At 49.4% G+C, this 20,211-nt stretch overlaps 1 protein-coding gene across 3 annotated transcripts; it reads left to right on the forward strand.

Moving 5' to 3' along the window:
* Positions 1 to 362: 362 nt before the first annotated feature.
* Positions 363 to 17,818, forward strand: LOC145339700 (phospholipid phosphatase 5-like). Of its 3 annotated transcripts, none has more exons than XM_080184220.1 (6): positions 363 to 408; positions 8,795 to 8,909; positions 12,407 to 12,515; positions 13,252 to 13,342; positions 14,970 to 15,024; positions 17,622 to 17,818. In XM_080184220.1, exons 2-6 carry the CDS (start codon positions 8,839 to 8,841, stop codon positions 17,806 to 17,808), a joined length of 513 nt encoding a protein of 170 aa, XP_080040346.1. In that variant the 5' UTR covers positions 363 to 408; positions 8,795 to 8,838; the 3' UTR covers positions 17,809 to 17,818. The 3 variants fall into 3 exon arrangements, with proteins under 3 accessions (XP_080040346.1, XP_080040348.1, XP_080040347.1); XM_080184221.1 differs by lacking the exon at positions 363 to 408 and adding an exon at positions 459 to 522; XM_080184222.1 differs by lacking the exon at positions 14,970 to 15,024 and having other exon boundaries at positions 17,622 to 17,755.
* Positions 17,819 to 20,211: the final 2,393 nt, after the last annotated feature.

The raw sequence follows: 20,211 nt of genomic DNA on the forward strand, positions 1-20,211 counted from the left end.
AGATGTGCAGATTAGGTGGGTTAGTCATGGGAAAGGCATGTGGCGTTATGGGGGCAAAGGCAGAGAACAGGGCCTGGGGGAAGATGCTCTTTTAGAGAATGGGTGCAGACTGGATGGGGTGAATGGCCTCTCTCTGCAATTTAGGGATTCTAGAGGGGATTAGTGGGTTTGAGTGGAAGATTTAGGAAGATGTTTGAGTGGCACATTCACCCTGGGTGGACTGGGTGGACAGAGAGTGGGAAGGGCTGAATGGCCTCCCTCTGTCCTGCAAGGCTGGATGGAGCAGGCAGGGGGCTGCAGTGGCGCTCCCAGGCTGCGGGCGGCGCTGCGGCGGGAGGACCGCGGAGGAGAGCCGCTCTTGCTGCCACGTCATGGTTGCCGGGGAGGGCGTCCGGGAGCAGGGAGCCGGTGAGTGCAGGCGGAGGGCGGCGGGGCTCGGGGAGGAGGGGTGTTGCCGCGCTGGGGCCCGGGCTCCGGCTGGAGGGCCCGCACAGCCGGGGAGAGCGTTCTGAAATACTGCCGGTGAACTGGGGATGAGAGGGGAGCTGGGTGAGGGAGGGGATGGAGCCAGGCCCCGGGTTTAATCCTGGGGATGGATTCTCCCTCCATTGGGACAGGAGCTTGGATCAGTCTGTGCCCCATTCTGGCGTTGGAGACCCCCCCATCACTCAAAACCTCCCCACTTTTCAATCTATAATCCCCTCCCTCTCCCCAACACTGGGCTCATCTCCTTTTCCAGTGCTGCCCACAGCTGCTGGGGGCTAGCACAGCACAAATGGGCTGAATGGCCGCCCCTCCTGCAGCACACAGACAGACAGAGATATCTGAATCTCACTCCCTGGATTCCCCTTTCTCACTCTGACCCCCAATGCCTCTGATTTCACCCCCCCACCCCCAAATTCCCTTTGTCCCCCATTGTGCCAGGATGTCATTGTGGGGCTGAATGGCCACCCTTCTGCACTGCAAGGCTCCAGATGGTTTCTAGGGTGTTTGGCAGGGGGGGGAGGTGGTGGCAAGGGGCTTCAGCAGATGGCTGGGTTGGGGGAGTTGGTGTCGTTCCCCCTCAAGTCACAGAGGCGGGGAGGGGGAGGGGGGTTGTTGTTCAAGATTGCGATAAGCAAAGGTGGACAAAGAAAGTCCGCTGTCCCTCAGTCAGTGCCGCAAGTATTGGGATGGTGACATTGCCCTGAGGTTCAGGACTGGAGGGGCAGTGAATCTTTCTGGATGTGACGAATCCTGGACCTCGCTGCCCACAAGGGTGGTGGAAAAACAGAGGGGATGAAGAAATTCAAAAGCAAATTGGATGAAGGTCCACGGATTGCTCTGTAGGGAGCTAGTCTGGACTCAGTGGATCGAATGGCCGCCTTTTGTGCCTTCGTGACTCTCTCTGACAGCGGTTAGCACGGTTGCCTCATGGGACCCGGGTTCGATTCCCAGCTTGCGCCACTGTTGGTGTGGAGTTTGCATGTTCTCCCCGTGTCTGTGTGGGTTTCCTCCGGGTGCTGCGGTTCCCTTCCACACTCCAAGGATGTGCGGGTGAGGTGGCTTAGCCACGATAAATTGTCCATCCATGTTAGGGGATTAGTCGGGTAAATATATGGGGTTACAGGGATAGGGCCTGGGTGGGATTGTGGTCAGTCCAGGCTTGATGGGCCGAGTGGCGGCCTTCTATGCTGTCGGGATTCTGTGGATTCTATTCTCAGTATTTCCCTTTGAAATTCACTGGGTCTTCCAGAGCTTCCTGTGGCTTGGCTTGCTGCCCCCAACATACCCCACCCCTCCTCCAGGAGCTGTGTGATGGACATAGCCCTACCCTCCCGCCTCTCCCTCCTGATGAGCGCTCCATCCTCTCTTTAATCTTCAGAGGCTGGGCCATCTTGAGTGTTTCCTGATTCTGCATTCAGATTTCCAATTGTTTCCACCACATTTAAAAATAACATTCACTCCTGCCAATGCGTGTTTGAGAGGGATTTGATTTATTTTTGTCACATATATTCACATACGGTGAAAATTATTGTTTCTTGCTCGCTGTACAGACAAAGCATACCGTTCATCGAGAAGGAAACAAGAGAGTGCAGAATGTAGTGTTACAGTCACAGCTTAATGTGAGGTCATCCATTCAGAAGTCAGACAGCAGCAGGGAAGAAGCTGTTCTTGAGTCGGTTGGTACATGACCTCAGACTTCTGTATCTTTTTCCCGACAGAAGAAGGTGGAAGAGAGAATGTCTGGGGTGTGTGGGCTCCTTAATTATCCTGGCTGCTTTGCCGAGGCAGCAGGAAGTGTAGACAGAGTCAGTGGATGGGAGGCTGGTTTGTGTGATGGAATGGGCGTCGTTCATGACCTTTTGTAGTTCCTTGCGGTCTTGGGCAGAGCAGGAGCCCATACCAAGCTGTGATACAACCAGAAAGAATGCTTTTTCTATGGAGCATCTGTAAAAGTTGGTGAGAATTGTAGCCGACATGCCAAATTTCCTTAGTCTCCGGAGAAAGTAGAGGCGTTGGTGTGCTTTCTTAACTATAGTGTTGGCATGGGGGGGACCAGGATGGGTTGTTGGTGATTTGGACATCTAAAAACTTGAAGCTGTCGACTATTTCTACTTTGTCCCCATTGATGTAGACAGGAGCATGTTCTCCTTTACGCTTCCTGAACTCGATGACAATCTGCTTTGTTTTGTTGACATTGAGGGAGAGATTATTGTTGCTACACCAGTTCACTGCATTCTCTGTCTCATTTATGGTGTGGAGAGTCAGTTGCAGGTTTGCACCCAGTTGATTCAGTGCATGGCTGAAGATTTTCTGCCAATCCTTGAGTCGCTCACGACTTGCGAGAGGAAATCCTTGTGCTGTCTGACAAACACCGTGTTACAGGAGCCAGCCTGATGTTGGTGTGGATTTATTGCAGACTGCTTGGTGGGGCACGGTGGTTAGCACTGCTGTCTCACAGCGCCAGGGGTTCAATTCCCGGCTTGTCTGTGCAGAGACTGCAAGTTCTCCCTGTGTCTGCGTGGGTTTCCTCCAGGCACTCAGCTTTCCTTCCACAGTCTGAAAGACGCGCTGGTTTGGTGGATTGGCCGTGCAAAATTCTCCCCCAGTGTACCCGAACCGGTGCTGGAGTGTGGCGACTCGCGGATTCTCACAGTAACTTCATTGCAGTGTTAATGTAAGCCTCCTTGTGACACAAATAAATAAAGATTGAAGAAACAGAAATCAGAGCTGAAAGCTTGAAGATAACTGGCACAAGAATTGGGGGTGTGGGCAGTGAGTGGTTGCCATCTGAAAATGTCCTTTGACTGGTCGTATTGAGAACCCATGCCCTGGGGTCCAGGGTTCAAATCCCAGCATTACAGCTGGTGGCAATTTCACTTCAGTTGATTTCACAAAAAAGGAAATCCACGTTTTCATTTTTAAAAATCTGTAATATGAAGTCATAGTGACTGTGAAACTCTCATGGATTATTATAAAAACCCATCTGGTTCACTAATGTCCTTGAGGGAGGGAAATCTGCCGTCCTTACCCTGGTCTGGCCTACACGTGACTCCAGAGCCACATTCAGGGGGAAAGCAAAAGAGAAAATGCTGGAAAATCTCAGCAGGCCTGGCAGCATCTGTAAGGAGAGAAAGGAGCTTAGGTTTTGAGTCCAGATGACCCTTTGTCAAAGGGTTATCTGGACTCAAAACATCAGCTCTTTTCTCTCCTTACAGATGCTGCCAGACCTGCTGAGATTTTCCAGCATTTTCTCTTTGGGTTTCAGATTCGAGCATCTGCAGTAATTTGCTTTTATTCAGGGAGAGAACACTCTGCTGGTTTTAGTCATACCTGGCACAAGGGAAGATGGTTGTGGAGGGTCAGTTATTTCAGCTCCAGGAGTCTCCCAGGGCAATGTCCAAGGCCCAAGCATCTTCAGCTGCTTCACCAATGACCTTCCTCCCATCATAAGGTCAAGTGGTGGTCAGCTCCATTTGTGACTCCTCAGACACTCAAGCAGTTCATGTCCAAATGCAGCAAGGCCTGGGTTAACAAGTGGGAAGTAACCTTTGTGTCACACAAGTGCCAGGCAATGCCCACTTCTCACAAGAGAGAATCTGACCATTGCCCCTTGACATTCAGTGGCATTATCATCACTGAATCCTCCGCTATCAACATCCTGTGGGTTCCCATTGACCAGAGACTGTGCTGGACCCAGCCATATAAATACAGTGGCTACCAGAACAGGTCAGAGGCTAGGAATCATGTGGTGTTTAGCTCACCATCTGACACTCCAAAGCAGGTCCACCATCCACAAGGTAGAAGTCAGGAGTGTGATGGAATACTCCCCAATTTACCTGGATGGGTGCAGCTCCAACAACACTCAACAACTTCAACACCACCCGGGACAAAGCAGCCTGCTTGAATGGCACCCCATCCACAAACATCCACTCCCTCCACCACCGATGCATCGTGGCAGCAGTGTGTACTATCTACAAGATGCACTGCAGCAACTCAAGGCTTCTTGGACAGCAGCTTCCAAACCTGTGACTGCTACCATCTCAAGGGGCAAGTGCTGCAGATACCTGGGAGCACCACCACAAGCCACGCACCGTCCTGACTTGGAAATATATTGTTGTCCCTTCCTTGTCACTCTGTCAAAATCCTGGAAGTTCCTTCCAAGCAGCACTGTGGGTGCACCCACACTACAGGGCCTGTCGTGGATCAAGAAGGCAGATCACCACTACCTTCTTGAGGGATAGGCAATAAATGCTGGCTCAGCGATGCCCATGTGAAAGAATAAAAAATCTTCTGGAATTGACGTACTTAATTGCAGGATTGAGGTGGAAGGGCAGGGAGCTGGGATAAACATGTTAAAGGAGCACTCAGAGACAGTATGTTGTGTAATTGTGAGGACTGTGAAGGTAGTGTGGTCATTCACGGGCAAGGTTGCTGAATCAGATAGGGGTTCTGCCATTATTGTGTCCTAACTGAGTGGATGATCTGTCAGAGACATGGCACAGTGGTTAGCACTGCTGCTTCACAGCGCCAGGGACTTGGGTTCAATTCCAGCCTTGGCTCGCTGTCTGGAGTTTGCACGTTCTCCCCGTGTCTGCTGGGTTTCCTCTGGGTGCTCCGGTTTCCCCCCACACACAAGATGTGCAGGTTAGGTGGATTGGCCATTTGAAGTTGCCCCTCTAGTGTTGGGGGACTAGCTGGGATAAATGCGTGGGGGGATGGAAATAGGGCCTGGGTGGGATTACTTCAGCCAGAGAGTGGTGAATGTGTGGAACTCTGCTGCAGAAGGCTGTGAGAACAGGTCATTGGGTGTCTTTTAAGACAGAGATAGATAGGTTCTTGATTAATAAGGGGATCAGGAGTTATGGGGAAAAGGCAGGAGAATAGGGATGAGAAAAATATCAGCCATGATTGAATGGCGGAGCAGACTCAATGGGCCGAGTGGCCTAATTCTGCTTCTGTGTCTTATGGTTTGTGCCTGGTGCAGACTCGATGGGCTGAATGGCCTCCTGCTGCACTGGAGGATTCTGTGTGCTTGGTTAAACCTGTGATGGGAATGAGTTTTGACTTGCACATGGTAATATTGTGCCCCAATTGCAACAGGCTCATCCTCACCGTCCTTTACCCCCAAGAGTCCACCGCGCAGGGTTTAAAGGTGAAATTGTGTTGGATGAACATGACTGGCCCTGACTCTGAAAGTTTCAGTCTGTTCACAAGATGCACCCCTTCCATCATTTCCCCACAGGGCTTCGTTCTGCAGCCCTGAAACTTCTTCAAGTTATCTCATTGAAAGAAACACACTGAGGGGTGAGAGCTGTTTAAAACCTTCACAGGAACCATTCCGGGAGAGGAGAGAAAGGACCTGCAGTGATGGGGGACGGATGGGGTGCAGAGGGCAAAGGAGCAGAACCTTAACATGATAGCTCGGTCACAGAATCCCTGCAGTGCAGCCCACCAACTCTCCAAGAGAACATCCCACCCAGACCCTCCCCTCTGCCCCATCCCCCTAACCCTGTGCAGATACCCCATGCAATCCATCCAACCCCGCAGCTTTGGATGTGAGAGCAGTCCATTCTTTCTCACAGGGGTGGTTTCAATGTGAAATTCTCTTCCTCTAAAGATTGGGGCACTGTTGGAGTTTCCTCGACTCAGAAATCGGTAAATCCTTATTGGATAAGTCTGATGAGGAATGTGACACAAGCGCAGGAAATTGGAATTGAGTTACGAATTGGCCCCAGTCTCGTTGAACAGCAGAGCAAGGTGGATGGGCTGAATGGCCTCTGCTCCGATGTTTGTGTTCCTGTGGGTTTTCAACTGAAATGAGGCTGCTTGGGTAACTGGAACGTAGTGTGTAAAATATCATTGAAACAGAAAGTAGGAGCAGGAGGAGGCCCTTTGAAGCCATTCATTCTGCCTATTGCTGATCATCCAACTCAATAGCGTGATCCCACCACAACCCCCCAACCCTCTATAACCCTTGATCACCTTCACCCGCAGAGTTATATCCATCTCCTCCTTGAAAACATTCAATGTTTTGTCCTCGACTACTTTCTGCAGTAGTTGTCGGCTCACCACTCTGTGAGTGAAGAAATTTCTCCTCATCTCCATCCGAAATGATTTGCCCTGTATCCTGCGAATGTGACTCTGAGTTCTGGCCTCTCCCATCATCAGGAACATCTTCCTCCTGTATCTACCCTGTCTAGCCCTGTTAGAATGTTATAAGTTTATATGAGGTCCTCCCCTTCTTCTGAATCCCAATGAATATAATCCTAACCAACTGACTTTGTCGTTGTACGTTACCCCAGGAATCAGCCTGGTAAACCTTGGCTGAATTCCCTGGAGAGCAAGAACATCCTTCCTCAGATAAGGGGACGAAAACTGCACACAATATTCCAGATGTGGCCTCACCAAGGTCCTGTATAATTGCAGCAAGACACCTCCGCTCCTGGACTTGAAACCTGAAGGCCAACATACAATCACCATTTATCATTCAGCTTTGATGGGGGTTTGGAAGAGGGAGCTCTGATGTCCTTCAGAATTGCTGTGTTTGCCCTGAGCCCCACATGGGGTGGAGCCCAAGCTCTGCCTGGCTTCGTGGAGAGGACACAGGGCAGCCCAGGGGAGTGAGCACTGGGCCATCGGAGGCGGGCAGGAATGGGTGAACAAGTTCCAAAGCCAGTAGCAGTCACACCAGAGCATGCAGAGAAACACACATAGACAATAGGAGCAGGAGGAGGCCATTCGACCCTGCGATGGAGAGATATTCTCTCTTGCCTGAGAGAAGTTGACTCATCAACAACGTGTTGTGTGTGTGTGCTGGAATTTAAAAGCAGATTTCACAGAATCTTTTTAACACTGACAGACACATTCCCTCCCCTGTTTCAAGGCTGTCCTTGGTGAGGCAGGAAGTCCGCTCCCATCCCGATTGAGGTTGGAAAAACCTCAGCTGGACTATTCACGGTGGTGCCTGATGTCACTGCGACTTTTGCTGTTGGGACTTGGAAATGATCTGGAGTGGTGGCACAGTGGTTAGCATTGCTGCTTCACAATACCAGTGACTCAGATTCAGTTCCCAGCTTGGGTCACTGCCGTGTGGAGTTTGCACATTCTTCCTGTGTCTGCATGGGTTTCTTCCAGGTGCTCCGGTTTCCTCCCACAGTCTGAAAGATGTGCAGATTTGGTGGCCATGCTAAATTCTCCCTTAGATTTGAGTTATTTCACTGCAGGTTAATACATTTGACAAAGTATTGTTTCTTGCGCACGATACAGACAAAGCATACTGCTCATAGAGAAGGAAAGAATGCAGAATGTAGTGTTACAGTCATAGCTAAGGTATAGAGAAAGATCAATTTAATGTGAGGTTGGTCCAGTCGAAAGTCTGACAGCAGCAGGGAAGAGGCTGTTCTTGATTTGGTTGGTACGTGACCTCAAACTTTTGCATCTTTTTCCCGATGCAAGAAGATGGAAGAGAGAATGTCCAGGGTGCATGGGGTCCTTCATTACGTTGGTTGCTTTTCTGAGGCAGCGGGAAGTGTTGACAAAGTCATTGGATGGGAGGCTGGTTTGTGTGATGGATTGGGCTACATTCACTACATTGTGCGGTTCCCTGCGGTCTTGGGCAGAGCAGGAGCCCATACCAAGCTGTGATACAACCAGAAAGAATGCTTTCTATGATGCATCTGGAAACGTTGGTGAGAGTTGCAGCAAGCATGCAAAATTTCCTTAGTCTTCTGAGAAAGTAGAGGCGGAGGTGGGCTTTCTTAACTGTAGTGTTGATATGGTGGGACCAGGACAGGTCGTTGGTGATCTGAACACCGAAAAACTGGAAGTTGTTGACCATTTCTGCTTCATCCCTGTTGACATAGACAGGGGCATGTTCTCCACTACACTTCCTCAAGTTGATGACTATCTCCTTCATTTTGCTGATGTTTAAGGAGAGAATATTATTATCGCACCAGTTCACCAGATTCTCTATCTCATTCCTGTCCCCTGTCACATCATTGTTTGAGATCTGACCCACTGATGTGTCAGGATGTACAGGTTAGGGGTTCAGTGGGGTAAATACATGGGGTTATGGGGATAGGGTGGGGATAAGATGCTCTGTTGGAGAGTTGGTGCAGACTTGATGGGCCAAATGGCCTCCTCCTATATTGTAGGGACTTTATGGAAATGAAATACCTTTACAACTGACCTGGATGATGCAGAGGCTTCGGAGGTGAATACACTTGTGTACAATGGTAAGTGACTGGGAGCGGGGTGAGTTCCTTGTGTTACAGGATGTCTCACGCAATGAACTTCTCTCTCCGAACAGACTGGCACTGAGAGAGGACCAAACAGATTAAGACTCGGGTCACCATGCGGAAGAATGTCATCATAAACTTCATCTGCGAAGTGGCACTCAGATTATTTCTCTTTGCGATATTCCTGTAAGTCTATCAGTTTTCTGATGCTGTTCCCATGTCAGCCGTGATGTCAAAACCTCTGGCGGTGCTCTGTCTCCCAGGTAACCGGCAGCATCCATCGCTCCCATCAGGCTTCTCTGTCATTCTGCCACTTGACCGCTCACCTTTAGAAAGCTAAGAAATGGAAGCGCTGAACCTGCCTTTTGACCCTGTCCTGTGGTGCAAAGAAGCATCTGTTATCTGAGAGGTTTTGGCAGTGACAGATGGTGCAGTTGGAGCACAGGTCAATGTGAAAACCAACTCACTGGAGGGTCAGATGTGGGGGCGGTGATGGCCTGGTGGTATTATCGCTAGATTATTAATCCAGAAATTGATGTTCTGGGGACCCGGATTTGAATCCCACCACAGCAGATGGTGGAATTTGAATTCAACAAAAAAAATCTGGAATTAAGAATCTACTGATGACCATGAAACCATTGTCAGGAAAACCCACCTGGTTCACTAATGTCCTTGAGGGAAGGAAATAAGAACATAAGAAATAGGAGCAGGAGTAGGCCATCTAGCCCTTCGAGCCTGCCCCGCCATTCAATAAGATCATGGCTGATCTGTCGCTGCTCAGTTCCACTTTCCCGCCTTCTCCCCATAACCCTTAATCCCCTCTCTTATCAAAAACCCATCAACCCGCGTCTTAAAAATATTTAGCGAGGCAGCCTCCACCACTTCAACGGGCAGAGAATTCCAGAGATTCACCACCCTTTGAGTGAAGAAGTTCCTCCTCAACTCCGTTCTAAACCGCCCCCCTTTTATCTTGAGGCTGTGCCCCCTAGTCTTACTGTCTTTTTTGAGCGGGAAGAGTCTCTCCACCTCTATCCTATCCATCCCATTCATCATCTTATACGTCTCAATGAGATCTCCCCTCATTCTTCTAAACTCTAACGAGTACAAGCCCAGTTTATTCAGCCTCTCCCCATAGCTCAACCCCCTCAACTCCGGCATCAGCCTAGTAAACCTCCTCTGCACTCCCTCCAAGGCCAAAATATCTTTGCGCAGGTGTGGCGCCCAAAACTGCACACAGTACTCCAGCTGCGGCCTCACCAATGCCCTGTACAGCTGCAGCAAGACCTCCCTACTTTTATATTCAATCCCTCTCGCTATGAATGCCAGCATCCCATTCGCCTTCCTGACCACCTGCTGCACCTGCAAGCTGGGTTTTTGCGACTCATGCACAAGGACCCCGAGGTCCCTCTGCACCGTCGCCTGCTGCAGTTTTTCGCCACTTAAGTGATAATCCTTCCTACCATTATTCCTACCAAAGTGGACCACCTCGCACTTGCCAACATTAAATTCCATTTGCCATTTCCTGGCCCATTTGCCCAGCCTATCTAGATCCTTCTGCAGACTCTCCACTGTCCTTACCCGGTCTGGCCTGCATGTGAATCCAGAACCACAGCAATGTGGTTGACTCTCAACTGCCCTCAGGCAACTAGGGATGGGCAATAAATGCTTGCAGCTTCTTGTGGCTGTGAGGCGGTAGCAAGACTTGCATTTATGTAGCATCTTTTGTGACAAAGCACTTTGGAACTGCAGTACTGAGAGAGTGCAGCACAGTCACCGAAGACACATACGGCACGATGGCACAGTGGTTCACACTGCTGCCTCGTAGCGCCAGGGACCCAAGTTTGATTCCCAGCCTCGGTCACGATGTGGCGTTTGCACGTTCTCCCCGTTTCTGTGTGGGTTTCCTGCCACAGTCTGAAAGGCTTGCTGTTTATAGGTGCATTGGCCGTGCTAAATTCTCCCTCAGTGTACCCGAACAGGTGCTGGAGCGTGGTGACTCGGGTAATTTCACATTAACTTCATTTCAGTGTTAATGTAAGCCTTACCTGTGACATGAATGAAAATAATAAAAAAAAAGATGGAGTAGGATGGGAGTGCAATTTGACATTAAAATGTTGCATCATGGTAGGAGGCTATTTGGCCAGTTGTGTCTGTGCTGTCCCTTTACAATATTGATCCAATTCAACCCACTCCCCATCCCTTTTCATGATGACCTGAAAACCCTGTTCTTTTGAGCGTGTATCTTCCAGTCTGCTGAAAATTCTTAGTATGGATTGTAACAGAGTACTTTCGCCCAGTGGTGAAGTTATTAAAGAGAATCCTGCAGTGCAGAAAGAGGCCATTTGGCCCATTGAATCTGTGCCAACCACAGTCGAATCCAGGCCCTATTCCCATTACCCCATGCACTGAACCCTAGCTAGTCCCCCTGACAGTTCCTCCTGGTGCTCCAGTTTCCACCCACAGTCCAAAGGTGTGTGGGTTAGATGGATTGGCCACGTTAAATAGCCCCTTAGTGTCAGGAGGACTCGTTCGGGGAAATGCATGGGGTGATGGGAATAGGGCCTGAGTTGGATTGTGGTTGGTGCACATTTGATGGGCTGAATGGCCTCATTCTGCAGTGCAGGGGCTCGATGGATTCTATGAAAGATCAGCCAGGACCTGGTAGAATGGCGGAGCAGGCTCGAAAGGCTGAATTCACGCGTTCCAGCCTGCTGTGGAATTGTCTCCATCCACGTGTTTAATATCTGATGGGAAAGGCAGCCTCTCTGACACTGCAGCGTTCCCTCAGCGCTGCACAGTGTCTGCCAGCCTAGGTGAAAGACCAGAGTGTCTGGACTGGGGTTTGAACCCAGAATCTCTTCTCCAGCAGTGAAAGTGCCATCTCTTAGCCATCTTCATCCTTTTGTGTCCAGGTTGGTTCTCAGGGCAAGGAACATGAGTCTGGATTCAGCTCAGCTCATCAGAGCTTGAGTTGTTGGGGCTGAGGAGAAACATGGAAACAGAGAAAATAGAAGTAGGAGGAGGCCATTCAGCCCTTCGAGTCTGGCTGGTCATCAAATTCAATATCCTGATCCCCCCCTTTCCCCCCAAATCTCTCGATCCCTTTAGCCCCAAGAGCTCGATCTAATTTCTTCTTGAAAAACAACTTTTTGGCCTCAACGATGTGGAGTGAATTCCACACATTGAACTGCCCTCTGTGTGGAGAAATTTCTCCTCACCTCAGTTCCAAAGGGTTTAATATGCCACCTCGTTCTGGACTCCCCCATCATTGGGAACTTTGTTTTGGAATCTACCCTGTCTAACCCTGTTAGAATTTTATACATTTCTATCAGATCCCCTCTCGCTCTTAACTCCGGTGAACACAATCTTAAGGATGGGTGGGATTGTTGTCCAGTGCAGGGTTGATGGGCTGAATGGCCTCCTGTACTGTAGTGGTTCTGTTCTATTCTCTGACTGATTTAATCTCTCTCGGGGGAGGGTTGCCTGGACAGCAGTGTGTATGGTAAAGAAAGGCTGATGCTGCTATTGAGTGTTGTGTTTGTAACCCTTGATGTCTTCATCTGAGGCCCAATGGAACGCGGTATCCCTCAGAACAAGCTGCCTGTGGGAGTAAAGGATTCGGGTAGTATTAAGAGGGATTGAATGAGTATCCTTTGTAAATGTGTGCTGTTTATATGATACAGGATTACCGAGACGTTATCTCCATTCCACCGCGTTATCCATCCAGAGGAGATGTGGTTGTATAAAAACCCGCGGACTGAGAACGATACGGTCCCCACGTGGCACATGTTTGTAAGTAGGAATACTCTGATATTCTTCGGAAGGTTATCTGTTTTGGCGTTGCCCGGTGAGGGAAGCTTTAAAAAGAAAAGTGCGCGTCCGCCTGCGTTTCCGAAGTACAGCTCAGTCAAACAAGCCATTCTGTGGCCAGAGAGGGGTGAGTTCACTGCTGACAGGTTGCTCTCTCTGACCCAGAGACTCTGAAATGAGGGTGGCACAGTGGTTCGCACTGCTGCCTCACAGTGTTCGGGACAGTTGCAGCCTCGGGTCACTGTCTGTGCGGAGTCTGCACAGTCTCCCCATGTGTGCGTGGGTTTCCTCTGGGTGCTCTGGTTTCCTCCCACACTCCAAAGATGTGTAGGTTATATTGATTTGCTGTGCTAAATTGATCGTAGTGTCTGGGGACTAGCTAGGGAATAGGACCTGGGTGGGTTTGTTATCAGTGCAGACTTAATGGGCTGAATGGCCTCTTTCTGCACTGTGGGGGTTCTATACTTCTGTGGTTGCCCCGCTCCCCCACCCCTCACCACCAACCCTGACCTTGGCTCTCACGTCTGAATGCAGCATTGTCGGGGGCGCGTGCGACTGTCACCATCCTGGTCTTGATGACCCACTTGTTGAGTTCCTGAGCGCAGTGAAACCACAGAGAGACCCTGATCGTTTCAGCTCCTGTCCGGCTCCTCACTTTCCAGATGAGACGCGCAGCCTGTTTCCCCGTCCGATAACTGGACTGTTCTTCCTCCGACAGGCCATTTCCTTCCTGACTCCGCTGATGGTGATTCTCCTGATGAAAGTTCTCAATCGATCGGAGAACGGCGACGTGAAGGATGGTTGTCTAGGTCAGTGACGCCAGTCGGCGGTTAGCACAGCTGCCTCTCAGCGCCAGGGACCTGGGTTCGATTCCCGGCTTGGGTCACTGTCTGTGTGGAGTCTATACATTTTCCCCGTATCCGTGTGGGTTTCCTCCAGGTGCTCTGGTTTCTTCCCACAGTCCGAAAGACGTGTTGGTTCGGTGCGAAGTTCTCCTTCAGTGTAACCCGAACAGGCGCCAGAGTGTGGTGACTTGGGGATTTTCACAGTAACTTCATTGCAGTGTTAGTCTAAGCCTAATTCTGACACGAATAAGTCAACACTCAGCAACAAACCAGCTTCAAATTGGCGAATATTCTGATTGGAGTGAGTCTGGCATTGGGCGATAACAGAAAGTAAAGCGATGAACCTTTTCCCACTCCCCACAACATCCCAAACAACCTCCCAGTGCTGACTGATTCTGGAAGTGTGCTCACTCCTGTAATGTAGGCAAATGCAGAGAGCGAGCATGTGCACAGCCAAATCGCAGCAGTAACCCATGAATAGTTCCTTCACTTTTATTGGAGTTAGTAGAGGTGTGAGCACTTATTCAGGGGGGAACTCGCCTGCTCTGATTGGAACGGGTGCCGTGGGATCTTTTAGCTGCCCACAGGAGGGAGGATACTGGTGGCACAGTGGTGAGCACGGCTGCCTCACAGCGCCAGGGTCCCGGGTTCAATTCCCGGCTTGGGTCACTGTCTGTGTGGAGACTGCACGTTCTCCCCATGTCTACGTGGGTTTCCTCCCACACTCCAAAGATGTGCGGGCGAGGTGGATTGTCCATGCTCCATTGACCCTTAGTATCAGCGGGGAGTAGCACGGTAAATAGGTGGGGTTACAGGGAAAGAGCCTGGATGGGACTGTGGATGGTGCAGACTTGATGGGCCGAATAGACTCCTCCTGCACTGTAGGGATCGGCTTCTGTTTTAACATTCTCAAGTGAAAGGCCGCACCTCTGACTGTGCAGCCCTCCCTCAGTGAGCCACAGGAACAGTGGCCTCGATGAACTGAGCTCTCCCATGTCCCCTGAATTGGGCCAGCTCTGTGGCACTTTGGCACTGCAGCTGAAGAGTGTGCAGCTCCGCCTGGGAGTTGACGGAGCAGGGAATCCGCCTCGCTCCTGCTCATTATCCAGTGTGTGGGGTGAATAGGATCGGGCCCGGACAGGATAATGGTTCGGCTACAATTGTACGTCCGCTGGGCTGGAGAAGGGTTAAGAAGGGAGTTAGATTTCTGGTCGTGCAGTAACTCGCTGGTGAAGTGTTAAACCCGGCTGCGATTACTCCTGCTGCAGATTCTGATTCCCGTACAAGTAATGACAAAATTTTGTCAACTCAGGGAGTGTTTATGAGATTGAGGAGGGTCGGAAGATGGCAAAAGATAAACTGGGCATTCATTTCAGGGCAGCATGGTGGCACAGTGGTTAGCACTGCTGCCTCACAGCGCCAGCAACCCAGGTTCGATTCCTGGTTTGGGTCACTTCTGTGTGGAGTTGGCATGATCTCCCCATGTCTGCATGGGTTACACCTGGATGTTCTGGTTTCTTCCCACAGTCTGACAGATGTGCTGGTTCAATGCAGTGGCCGTGTTAAATTCTCCCTTTGTGTACCCGAACAGGCACCGGAGTGTGGCGACTGGGAGATTTCCACAGTAATTTCATTGCAGTGTTAATGTAAGCCTACTTGTGTCACTAATATAGAAAACAAGACATTCCAGTTCATCTGTTCCAACCCTCGTTGGAGTCTCGTTTGACTTGTGAATTACAAACACTGACACCAGGGGAGACTTTGGATTGTTAGTTTTAATACAACTCAGTGGTATGCTTGGCCATTTCAGAGGGCATTTCTGTGGCTCTGGAGTCACATGTAGGCCAGACCAGGTGAGAATGGCAGATTTCCTTCCCTGAAGGACACGGTGAACCAGATGGGTTTTGACAAAGGAGGCAGAGAGTGGGGGTCAATGGGTGCTATTCGGATTGGCGGTTGGTGACTCGTGGAGTGCCCCAGGGGTCGGTGCTGGGGCCTCAGCTATTTACCATTTATATAGATGATCTGGAGGAGGGAACCGAGTGTCTGGTGTCAAAATTTGCTGATGACACCAAGATTGGTAGAACGGTAAATTGTGCAGAGGGTGTGGAGAGTCTGCAGAAGGATCTAGATAGGCTGGGCGAATGGGCCAGGAGCTGGCGAATGGAATTTAATGTTGGCAAGTGCGAGGTGGTCCACTTTGGTAGGAATAATGGTAGGAAGGACTATTACTTACGTGGCGAAAAACTGCAGCAGGCGACGGTGCAGAGGGACCTCGGGGTCCTTGTGCATGAGTCCCACAAACCCAGCCTGCAGGTGCAGCAGGTGGTCAGGAAGGCAAATGGGATGCTGGCCTTCATAGCGAGGGGGATTGAATATAAAAGTAAGGAGGTCTTGCTGCAGCTGTACAGGGCACTGGTGAGGCCGCAGCTGGAGTACTGTGTGCAGTTTTGGTCGCTGCACTTTTGCAAGGATATTTTGGCCTTGGAGGGAGTGCAGAGGAGGTTTACTAGGCTGATTCCGGAGTTGAGGGGGTTGAACTATGAGGAGAGGCTGAATAAACTAGGCTTGTACTCGTTAGAGTTTAGAAGAATGAGGGGAGATCTCATTGAGACGTATAAGATGATGAATGGGATGGATAGGATAGAGGTGGAGAGACTCTTCCCGCTCAGAAAGGACAGTAGGACTAGGGGGCACAGCCTCAAGATAAAGGGGGGGCGGTTTAGAAGGGAGTTGAGGAGGAACTTCTTCACTCAAAGCATGGTGATCGCTGCAATTCTCTGCCCGTTGAAGTGGTGGAGGCTGCCTCGCTAAATATTTTTAAGACGCGGGTTGATGGGTTTTTGATAAGAGAGGGGATTAAGGGTTATGGGGAGAGGACGGGAATGTGGAACTGAGCCACGACAGATCAGCCATGATCTTATTGAATGGCGGGGCAGGCTCGAAGGGCCAGATGGCCTACTCCTGCTCCTATTTCTGATGTTCTTATGACAACTATCGATGGTTTGTGGTTGCTGTTCCTCAAAGCAGTTTTTCATCCCAGATTTATTTCACAAATGAATGTAAAATCCTGGCTGCAGTGAGTTTAATCTTGTCCATGGAATGTTTGGAATGTCTCAACTGTCACCTCTGCAGCGTCTCCCTGAAATTCAGGCAGTGTCGGAATCACTTAGTGATGAGCAACAGTGGCCCCAAAATCAGGACCTCACACCTTTGGGCGTATGACGGTCCCAGCAGCTTGGCTCTGCATTTCGCCGAGCAGCACCTGACCTGGACGTGCTTGATGTAGTCCCAGGGCAAGTGTTTTATTCCTGACTGCATCATTGTCTTGAGAGTTGATTTTTTTTTATTCATTTGTGGGACATGGGCGTCGCTGGCTGGCCAGCATTTATTGCCCATCCCTTGAGAAGGTGGCGGTGAGCTACCGTCTTGAATCGCTGCAGTCCATGTTCTGTGGGTTGACCCAATTTTGATCCAGCGACTGCGAAGGAACGGCCAAATGATTTCCAAGTCAGGATGGTGAGTGGCTTGGAGGGGAACTTGCAGCTGGTGGTGTTCCCAGGTACCTGCTGCCATTGTCCTTCTAGATGGAGGCGGTTATAGGTTTAGAAGATGTTGTCTCAGGATTGCTGCAGTGCATCTTGTAAAGATAGTACACACTGCTGCTACTGAGCGTCAGTGGTGGAGAGAGTGGTAGATAATGGTGCCAGTCAAATGGGCTGCTTTGTCCTGGATGTTGTCAAGCTTCTTGAGTGTTGTTGGAACTGCACCCACCCAGGCAAGTAGGGAGTATTCCATCACACTCCTGATTTGTGCCTTACAGATGGTGGGTAGGCTTTGTGGAGTCAGGAGTTATCATATCAGAACTAGTTTGAGGGTTGTGAGTTTCAACAATAAGAAAAGGCTGTGATGGGCACACGAAGATTCAAAGCAACACAACAGGTTTATTGAAAGAGATGTTCTCTGCACTGAACAGGAAACGGACGCACAAGCCTGTGAAACACCCCAATGACTCCATGATAAAGTCATGTGACCTGTTGAAGCAATCATGCAACCACTTAAATATGTAACAATGTAAAAGAATCCTTGTCCCTGCGGTAATCCCTGTTAGCAAGTTAAAAACAGGTTTCCCGTTCAGATGGTCAAGGTTTCTCTTTTTGAATGTGTGAGCAGTGATTCTGTTCAATGGATTTTCTGTCCCGAAGGTCGAAATGTCATACATTTGTTGTGTTTTCACTTCCAGCTGCCTCCCTGGGTCTGGTATTAAATGGAGTGATCACAAACACCTTGAAACTGGTGATTGGAAGGTAAGTGAGAGTCTGCGCTTGTGCTGGCTGGAGCGTAAGGAGCCTCTGTGTTATGAAGGGAAGGTTGATCTGCTCTGTGAGACTCTCAAAGGGAAGTACTCCCTTCATAATCTGTTAAAGTGAGTGTGAGAAGGGGGAATATCCGCACTTCAGTAACTTTTAGTGACTAGATAAAAATAAGTACTTGAGACTATCTCTGTAAAATCGACAAGTAACGAACTAAATCCAAGTAACAGTGAATGGGTTAAACTATTAACAAACCCAATCAAACACTGTTCTAATGGAATGCTGATTCGATAATTACAATTACAGGGTGGCACAGCGGTGAGCACTGCTGCTTCACAGCGCCAGGGACCCAGGTTCAATTCCAGCCTGGGGTCACTGTCTGTGTGGAGTTTGCATGTTCTCTCTGTGTTTGCGTGGATTTCCTCCCAGTCTGAAAGGACATAGGTGGAACAAACTTGAATACGGATAACAGGGTCAATGGCAGGGTCCTGAGGAATGTGGAGGAGCAGAGAGATCTTGGGGTTCATATCCACAGATCTCTGAAGGTTGCCACTGAAGTGGATAGAGCAGTGAAGAAGGTTTTTAGTGTGTTAGTGTTTATTAACAGGGAGTTTAAGCTTAAGAGCTGTGGGGTTATGCTGCAACTGTATCGGACCTTGGTGTGACCACATTTGGAATATTGTGTGCCGTTCTGGTCACCTCACTATAAGAAGGATGTGGAAGCATTGGAGAGAGTGCAGAGGAGATTTACCAGGATGCTGCCTGGTTTGGAGGGTAGGTCTCATGAGGAAAGGTTGAGGGAGTTGGGGCTTTTCTCTTTGGAGCGGAGGAGGGTGAAAAGCAACTTAACAGAGGTTTATAAGACGATGAGGGGGATAGATAGAGTGAACGTGCAGAGACTATTTCCTCGGGTGGATGTAGCTGTTACTAGGGGGCGTAACTATAAGGTTCACGGTGGGAGATATAGGAGGGATGTCCGAGGTAGATTCTTCACTCAGAGAGTGGTTGGGGTGTAGAATACACTGCCTGCCATGATAGTGGAGTCAAGACAGTTTCGGAACTTTCAAGCGGTTATTGGATAGGCACATGGAGCACACCAAAATGAAAGGGATTGGGATAGCTTGGTCTTGGGTTTGAACATAGCTCGGCACAACATTGAGGGCCGAAGGGCCTGTACTGTGCTGTCGTGTTCTATGTACAGGTTAGGTTGATTGGCCATGCTAAATTGACCCTCGTGTCAGGGGGAATTAGCAGGGTAAATATGTGAGGTTACGGGGATGGGGTCTGGGTGAGATTGTGGTTGGTGCAGACTTGCTGGGCCGAACAGCCTGCTTCTACACTGCAGGGATTCTATGATTCTGTGAATTCCAACTTATTAACCAGAAGAATTTTTAGTCACTCTCTAAATGCAGTCAGGTTTGTTATCTGACAGAATCTTCTGTCTTCTTCGCTGATTACTTCTGTTTTCACGATCTTCTCTTTTCCTTTACAATTGAGATGAGGCTTTCTTTTAAGACGTAAATGTGGCCGTTACACCGGCAGAGAACAGTTATTGTCAGTGTCTCTTTCTCTGGCTGAGATCTGTGGCAGTCAATGGCAGGCAGTCTTCAGGCACTTTGGAGCTGGGAGTTTTTTGCCTCCGATGATGCACCAAAACCCCCCACAATAGGATTGGCTTACAGTTTATCAAAATATCAAACTGAAATCCAACAGCTTGCTGCAAATCAAATGTCTGTTTCAAATTGATTTAATGAAGCTTCAAATACATGTTCTGATTCAAATGCCCAAAGACTGTTAGCAAGGCAATCTTGTTGTTTTTACCTCTGGTACATTGTTTCACTTTGGGTCTCTCTCTGTGTACTTGCAGTTGCACCTACATTTCTTTGAACTCTCTAAGCGTAGCAAAAAAACTACCTTTTTTTAAAAGGGACCAGCAATATTACGACTCTTAGCATGGTGGCACATGGTGCTTCACAGCGTCAGGGACCCAAGTTCAATTCCCGCCTTGGGTCACTGTGTGGAGTTTGTGCGTTCTCTCTGTGGGATTGTGGGTTTTCTCTGGGTGCTCCAGTTTCCTCCCACAGTCTGAAAGACATACTGGTCAGGGTGCATTGACCTGAACAGGTGCCAAAATGTGGTGACTAGGAAATCTTCACAGTAAATTCATTGCAGTGTTAATGTAAGCTTGACTTGTGACTAAGAAATAAACTTCAATTTTTTTTCATGTTTACAAACACTAACTTCACAACATCTCTGTGACTGGAGGATTCATAAGAACTAGGAGTCGGCCACCTGGCCCCTCGAGCCTCCTCCACCATTCAATAAGATCATGGCTGATCATTTCATGGACTCAGCTCCACTTACCCACCCGCTCACCATAACCCTTAATTCCTTTGCTGTTCAAAAATGTATCTACCCTTGCCTTAAAAACATTCAACGAGGGAGCCTCAACTGCTTCACTGGGCAGGGAATTCCACACATTCCCAACCCTTTGTGTGAAGAAGTTCCTCCTCAACTCAG

This window comes from Carcharhinus amblyrhynchos, unplaced genomic scaffold (assembly GCF_965287045.1).
Source record: "Carcharhinus amblyrhynchos unplaced genomic scaffold, sCarAmb.v2.hapA scaffold_618, whole genome shotgun sequence".
Lineage (NCBI taxonomy): Eukaryota > Metazoa > Chordata > Chondrichthyes > Carcharhiniformes > Carcharhinidae > Carcharhinus > Carcharhinus amblyrhynchos.